This window comes from Brassica oleracea, chromosome C4 (genome assembly GCF_000695525.1).
Source record: "Brassica oleracea var. oleracea cultivar TO1000 chromosome C4, BOL, whole genome shotgun sequence".
NCBI lineage: Eukaryota > Viridiplantae > Streptophyta > Magnoliopsida > Brassicales > Brassicaceae > Brassica > Brassica oleracea.
Window position 1 is genome coordinate 17,041,376 of NC_027751.1, and position 8,463 is coordinate 17,049,838.

Here is an 8,463-nt window from a genome sequence, read left to right on the forward strand (position 1 = left end):
GTTGACGAAAATCGAGCGACGAACAAGTGGTTTTTTCGATCGATGAGGAACGCGCTTCTTTTCGAATTGAACGCTCCAAGCTTGCAGGATCTGGTGAGAATAGCAGTTGAGTTTCCTTGTTGCTTCTGGTACTGCTGGGCATTTACCTGAAAATCCAAGAAAAAATTTTGTGTCAGAAATTAAACTTAACAAGAATCAAATCTAATAGGCGATCAAAGCTCCCCGGCAACGGCGCCAAATTTGATATCACTCAAATTATCCTAAGGAGTGATTTTACTCTCTCAAATAAGAAGTTCAATTGTAGTTCTTAGGGATCGAATCCACAAGGAGCTAGGGAACCTAATAAATCTAATTGGACTTGTTAAGTAAGGTGGTTTAATGATTTAAATATAAAGCTGCAGTTGTTTGAGCAAGTAATTGCTCGATTGATTGGTTGAGGTTTTGGTGCTTAAAAGGAAATAGCTAGACTTAGAGTTTTTATTCAGGAAATTTAGAATTATAATCCTATAGTTGCCTAACAAGTTGCACGCATGATATTGTAGAGCTCAACACTTATAAACGAACCACTAGGCTCTCGCTTTCAAGGTTAGTCTATTGACCAGTGTCGATCGACTATAATTAGGTTAAAACTTGTCAGGGGTAATCTTGTAAATTGGTGAAGACTTGGGCTGAATGTGAATATCGATCGGTGCACTATTCAAAACGTCGACCGATTATTCTATTTGAATATCGATCGACGCTATTGGTCAAGCGTTAATGCGCGGGTTGAATGTGCTCACTAAGCTCCCTAGACCAGCTCTTGCCTTTCTCTAGCAAGAAACTTAGCTCAATTAGAATGGTTTCAGGATGAGATTAAAGCTATCGCTTACATCTAACAATCCTAGGGCAAGTTCTAGGTAGCTAATTTAGAATCAGACATTAATGAAAATCCTAATGATTAATATCACAACGTAACAATCTATAGTTGGGGCTAATCCCTCATTACCTATTTAAACCCTAAAATCTAACAAGAGAACTCCTCAGACATGGCCAAGTAATTTATAACAGCAATAAGGTATGAAAACTGCATTAGAATAGTAAATAGATATCAATTTCGAGTGCTTGCTCCAAATATTTCCAAAATTCTCCAAAATCATCACTTATCTCCAAATCACTCCTGATCCTATAAATACTCTAAATAGACTCTATAATATAATAATTAATAGTTAAAAACTTATAAACAACGGGTAAAAGTGGGTCAAATCCATGGTCTATCAGTAGACCATCTGGGTCTGAAGATAGAGCCTTCGGAGGATTCATTCACTTTTGTGGATCAGTCTACGAGGAACTCACAAGGAATCATCAGAGACCTTGAGGTGCAGATTGGCAATGCACTAGTTCCAGTTGACTTCCATGTCCTGGAAAACAAGCAGACCAAAAATCATCCTCTACTACTTGGGAGAGCTTTCATGGCTACTGTAGGAGCGGTTTGAAACATGCAGACCAATCAGTTGTGTCTAACACTGATAAATCGTGATATCTACTATGATCCAGTCGGAGTTGTGAAGCCACATACGCCTAACACTGGAGTTAACACTGGATTCATTGCAGCATGCCACTGCGAGTTTGAGGATGAATATGAGACAGAGTATTCGGGATCGATCGATAGTCAAACTCCACCAGTGATCGACATCGCCATTCATCCAGCGATCAACAACCATCCAGGAGAATCGATCTAAAACAGTCCCGTGAATGAGACTTTCGCTTTGCCCGAACACTGCTATCTGAGCTTTGCAGCTAATACCCAGCCTCAGAAATCGATTGATTACCATCACGGTGAAAAACAGACACGGTGACTATTCTATTGGCAGTTGGGCAGACGATAGCCATCATGAGAGCTTTGCAATAGACACTGCATTACCTGAGATGCAATCTGATGAGTATGGAAAGGATTACCATATAGAGAAGAACATTGAGTGCCGTGGTCTTGCCATGGATGATAGAGGACTTCTCCATACATCGTTTGCAGACATGGCGTCAACATCGATTGACAGCGACATCCACCTATCGATCGACACTCATCACACACCAGATTCCAAGTTACATGTTAAAGATAATATAGAATATGGTTATTGTTGGGGAAAAATACTTACGTATTGAATTCCTCCAGACCCCAAGCAGGACACCGGCCTCTGGGTCCCCACTAGGAGACGCCCCGGATCCCTGCTAGGAAGTACTCCGGGTCCGGTCCCACGGACCACCCCCTTCCTCCGGGAAAAGGAAAACTTCCGATAAGGAGAACCTTTCATATTTCTGAATATGGAAGAGTTTAACCTACTCAAACCGACTAAGGCCGACCTAAAAGAAACTATATAAGGGGAGCCAAAACCCTAAAGCAAGGGATCGACACTTCAAGACTTAGAGATTAGAGCTAGACGGCTAGAACTAGGGTTCATACTCAAATCATTGTAGTTCCGGCTTGTTTATCTAATAAAAACATCTCTTCAAGTCTATTTCTCTCTAAATCTATAGGAATACCAGCCTTGTCCATCGTTCCGTAGTACCCACAAAGATCCTACACAAAAATCCCCTAACAGTTTACCGCTAGAAGGAGGGGAGTAATCTAAACTACGTGATAATGGCGGTTGATAAGCAGAACGAGCTACCCGAAGCTACTCCAAGAGAAGCAGAGATCCAAAGGCAACTCGATGGTATACAAAGCCAAGTAACCGAGCTAAACAGAGCTTGGATAGAAGTTGCGGAGAACCCCGACCTCTCCTCAGAAGTCCAAAGCTTGAAGGATAAGCTAGACGAGCACTCCAAGCAACTGCAGCAGAGCGCCGAGAAGCTCAGCCAGCTTGAATCGGAGAATCTAACCCTCCGAGACGAGAACCAAACCCTCAATACGACAAGTAACAAGAAGCGTCGATTCCAGGCTCAGATCCGGCCCATGACGACTCTGGAGACGCTTAACTCTGGAGCGGGCGTAAATCTCTCGCCTACGACGTCGAAAGGAGATGCAGCAACACGCAAAAAGACTAACGGTGCTCAGACCTACGACGTAGAAGATAACAAATCTGAGCCGGAACCCGATAAGGAAGCACCCAAGGGAGCAGCAAAGACGGAGTCTCCCATGGTTGCTTACCTAGAGCAGATGTTCTCCAAGAGGCTCGACGCCATGCAGTCCATGGTTGAAAGGCTCCCAGGGGTAGCTCCCCCCATCCGGAAGAGTAACCCTGATTCCTACGCCGACACTTCTTTAATGTATGAGATCACCCTGATCGAGATGCCCAGGAAGTTCTCTTTTCCCAACATAAAGGCGTATGACGGCACCAGCGATCCGGACGATCATGTCGCCCAATACAGACAAATGATGCTCGCCATAGCACTCCAAAAGGAGTCGCGTGAAGCTACCATGTGCAAAGGATTCGGCTCAACCCTGACCGGACCCGCCTTGCAAAGGTACATTAACCTACCCTCCAGGTCCATAGCCTCCTTCGCTATCCTCAGCGATAAGTTCGTGGATCAATTCGCTAGCAGTAGACACCTTGAGAAAACTTCTGATGGTCTATACGAAATCCTCCAGCATCGGGTTGAAGCCCTGTAAATCTACGTAGCCCGCTTCAATCATGAGAAGGTGGCCATTCCTTAATGCAGAATCCCCACTGCCATCTCTGCCTTCAAGAGAGGCTTACTCCCCGACGAGGACCTCTATAAGGAGCTGACCAAGTACCAGTGTAAGACTATGGAAGACGTCCTTTCCCGAGCCTGGGCACAAGTAAAATGGGAGGAAGATGTCGCCAGTCACGCTAAGGTGCAGCTAAAGCAAGACCCCAAGGCGGTCTGATCGGACCGAACCGAGCGAGATGAGAAACCCTCTCCGAGACCAGCCAGGGATTCCGGGAACATAAACCAGGGAAGATACCAGAACCATCCTATAGAGAAGGCATAAGGGATGGCAGTGTCCACGTGGCCAGACATCTCTCACCTCTCCATCTTAAGGCCGGAGCTGATCAACGTTCTGAGGTAGATGGGCCAACAGGTCAACTAGCCTCAGAAGATGAAAGCGCCCGATTCTTTCCGGAACCTTTGTGTCTGGTGCGACTTCTACCGCGACAACGGTCACAAAACGGAGGATTGTGTCGCACTGAAGATCGAGGTCAACGAATTGCTTAAGAAATAACACCTCAGGGAGTTCCTTTCCGAAATGGCCAAGAGACATCTAAGCAAGGAGATAACAGGAAAGCCCACTGAAGCTGCTCCCATCTCATCACCTCGATAGGACCGAGTGATCCACATCATATCAGGCGGTTCGGAAATCAGCGGTGTAAGCCAAGCACGGCCCAGAGGCAGCCAAGCCAAAATGCCCGCTCCTGGGTACCGACGAAATAAGCTTCACGGCCAAGGAGCAGGAAAGGGTTCTCACCCCATATCATGACGCCCTGATCATATCGCTCACTATAGTGAATTTCCTGGTGAAAAGGATACTGGTAGATAATGGAAGCTCCGACAACATTATCTTTCAGGCCGCATACAAGGATCTGATGCTGGAGGAAAGCGCTCTAACTCGGAGGATAACCCCACTCATAGGATTCAGCGGCAAAGTCATGCAGACTGCCGGAGAGGTGACCCTCCCGGTATACGCTGAAGGGACAACATGTCAACCAAGGTCCTTGTCGTTGACTGCGATTCATCCTACAGCATGATCCTGGGACGGCCCTGGATTCATGGCATGGGAGCCGTACCTTCGACTCTTCACCAGTTGGTGAAATTCCCTACACCCTAGGGCATAAGAGAAATCAGAGGAGGCCAAGAGTATTCCCGCTCTGGCTACCAGACTACTTTGAAGGGAAAGACCAAGGTCTTATAGCAATTACAGAGCAAACCTTCGGCTCATCACACCGCGGAACCGGAGGTCAAAGAAATGGACGGCGTGCCATTGATCGAAGGGGATCAGACCCGACATCTCAAGGTCGGCTCCAAGCTAACCGAAGGGCTAAGGAGGAGTTTAATAGTTTTTCTCATATCTAACTCTAACTGCTTCGCTTTGTCCCACGCAGACATGCCTGGGATCGATCCGGAGATCATCATGCACAACCTGCATGTGGATCCCCTACATCAACCCGTCAGACAAAAGAGGAGAAATTTTGCCTCCGAAAGGGACGGAACCATCAACGATGAGGTTAAAAGCCTGCTCGGCGCAGGGTTCATTCGCAAGGTACAGTATCTGGAATGGCTAGATAATGTGGTCGTAGTCAAAAAGAAGAACGAGAAGTGGAGAGTCTGCATAGACTTCACAGACCCCAACAAGTCCTGCCCGAAGGACCCCTTTCATTTGCCTCACATCGACAAGCTGGCGACGCCACAACCGGGCATCAGCTGATGAGCTTCATGGACGCGTTCTCCGGCTATAATCAGAAACTCATGCATCCGGAGGACCAGGAGAAGACGTCCTTTATGACATCCAGAGGGATCTATTGCTAGAAAGTCATGCCCTTTGGCTTAAAGAACGCGGGATCGACCTACCAACGGCTAGTGAACATGATGTTTGCGGACCAGATAGGACGAACCATGGAGGTCTACATCGACGACATGCTGGTCAAATCCCTACGTTCTCCGGAAGTACAACATGAAGCTTAACCCAACTAAGTGTTCATACGGGGTCAGTTCCGTCAAGTTTCTCGGGTACATTGTAACCCACCGGGGCATTAAAGCCAACCCGGAGCAAATCAGGGCCATTCATTTGATCCCTTCCTCGAAGAACGTCAAGGAGGTCCAAAAGCTAACTGGAAGGATGGCAGCCCTGAGCAGGTATATCTACAGGCTCTCCGACAAATCTCACGCCTTCTTTGGGACCCTTAAAAACCCAAAGGATTTTCAATGGACGGAAGAGTACGATTCCGCTCTCCATGAACTAAAGGCATATCTCACCACTCCTCCTCTCCTATCCAAGCCATTGCTCGGTGAGGTACTGCTGTTATATCTAGCAGTTTCAGAGCACGCCGTAAGCGCCGTCCTAGTACGCGAGGAAGGAAGCAAGCAGCTACCAATCTGCCACGTAAGTAAGGTGATATCACTCAAATTACCCTAAGGAGTGAATTACTCTCTCACATAAGAGGTTCAGATGTGGTACTTAGGGATCGAATCCACAGAGACTCTAGGATTACACAGATTTATAGTATTCGAATTAAGGCTAGATTAAATGATTTATAGGTTTTAAAACAGTAAATGAATTGGTGAGCAAAATAATTGCTCGATTGATTTGATTTGAGGTTGTTAACAGTTGGGAGAATAGCTAGATTCAGGTATGTTCTCAGGTATGATAAGTAAAACTTTATTTGGGTTTTAGGGGTTTATTGATATTAATAGTTCTTAAATTCAAACTAAGATATAATCAATCTGATTATCTAATCTGGATTTCGGATTTCAACTCTCGTATGTTAATCACGAGAAAGTGTCGATCGATGATTCGTTATGAATATCGATCGATTCACCTTTCAAAAATATCGATCGACAGGGCTATCGCTGCGTCGATCGATACTTCTTCCAGAAAGCCTTACGGACAGGTTTGATTTGTATTCTCTAACTCACTAGATCAACTCTCGTTTGTATCTAGTCAGTTAGATCATACTAGTTATTTTCAGATATTGAGTCAAGCAATGACTTGATCTCAATTAATCTTAATATCTAAGTTTAAAGGGTGATCAATCCTAAACTTAGCTTTAAGCACAACTAGATGAAGAATTATATTTCTAAACACCCTAACAATTGTTGTTGTCAGTAATACATTTATTAACCTATTGAGAAACCTAAACCTAACAGCAAGAACTACTCAGACATATTCATAAAGCACATAGTTATGATGGTCTGAATAATACTCAATAGATAAATAAAAACAGAATAGAGTAAGAAACAAAGGGAGTTCAAGATCTTCCCTCTCTCAAGATGTACAGATCTCTCTATCCAATCCTAAGCTCTCTCTCTCTAGAATAGTATCAAGCATAGTTGTCAACAATGGCTTAGAAAATAGTAAAATAAGGTTTCAAGTCGTCCAGGGGTATATTGGTAATATGTGGTAACTTCTGGGCCTAAATTAGTTACGAAACAGGCTAAGCCTGTTTTCTAGGATCACTGTCGATCGACATTATGGGTGCACCGTCGATCAACATTCCATAATCTCCTCGACAGCTTCCTCTCGCGAGGCAGACTGACCACTCTTCTGTAAAACATTCATAACTTCTGCTACAAGATGCTGATTTACCTCAAACCGGTGGAATTGGAAAGATAACTCAAAGCTCTATCTTCTGTCAAAATATGAGCTCATTATAACGGTCCGAAGGTCTCGATGCATAGCTAAAAATCTGATGCGTCTGTGCATCTGCTCTCAAAAGGCTCCAAAATAACCATATTTCTCCAGAACGTACCTGAACCTGTAAACACTCTAAATAGACTCTATATAGTAGTAACTATATATTAAAACACTTATTAACCATGGCTAAAAGTGGGTAAAATCCATGGTCTATCAACTCCCTCAGACTTACTCTTTTGCTTGTCCTCAAGCAAAACATACTAGAGCAGTCTCTCTGAAAGAGGTTTGAAAACAGCAGGGATTCTCATGAATTAAAACTTGGAATCATCACCTCTGCAATATTGCAATCCACATCTAAAAAGTCATAATCACTAAAGCACATTATACCATATCCTAGCTTAGCAACCAAATTCACCTTGCAAACAACTTAGCAAATCATGTCTGACATTCCCCTCTACCAACATCTTTTCTTAACATAAATAAAAGTGCAGGCTTTACTTTGGGAGTATCGATCACATGATGCAAGGATTTTCAAATAAGTATCTGGATCTGCCTGTAAAAGTTAGTTCATATCTTTTCTCTCTACTAATTTCTCTCTTTAGTCAAAGTCTGCTTATGTTGCAAGACCATTGACCAAGATTGGACAGACTTCCATGAATCAAGCCTTAATGGTGGTTGCCACCATGTCCTGTTCACTTCTTTTTGAACTATATCTAAGAATTCATATGAATCGAACCTTGATGATTGCCGCCACCAAGTCCCGTTCGAATTATTTTTGTTGGAATCCTTATGAAGCAAGCATTAAAGGTTTTAGCCACCAAGTTCTGTTCAGACTCCTCCTAACTAGATCCAAAGTCCTAATTAAGTAATAAATTTCGGATTTTTTTTTTTTAGTTAAAAACTAACTACTCTAGGGTCGAAATAGAAAGAGGAAATCTGATAAATGAATCTACACAAGGCTTTACCTTCCAGACTTGTCTGAAGAATCTGATCCCATGTATACCAAGCCCCAAGACAAGCCATTATGTCAGGTTTAGTGTTGGAGGTCAGCTTTGGTTCCTTCAAACAATCAAGGCAAGTGTGTTTAGTACTATATGCAATCAGTATATCTAGAATGGTGCTAAAGAGTGGTTAGACATTCAAGTATAAATCAATAATAAGATCATAGTCCCTTT

At 43.8% G+C, this 8,463-nt stretch overlaps 1 protein-coding gene across 1 annotated transcript; it reads left to right on the plus strand.

The window, feature by feature from the left end:
* The first annotated feature begins 3,934 nt into the window (after positions 1 to 3,934).
* Positions 3,935 to 5,362, plus strand: LOC106338272. Its single transcript, XM_013777290.1, has 4 exons — positions 3,935 to 4,005; positions 4,463 to 4,616; positions 4,681 to 4,951; positions 5,040 to 5,362. The coding sequence occupies exons 1-4, from the start codon at positions 3,935 to 3,937 to the stop codon at positions 5,360 to 5,362; spliced, it is 819 nt and encodes a 272-aa protein (XP_013632744.1).
* Positions 5,363 to 8,463: the final 3,101 nt, after the last annotated feature.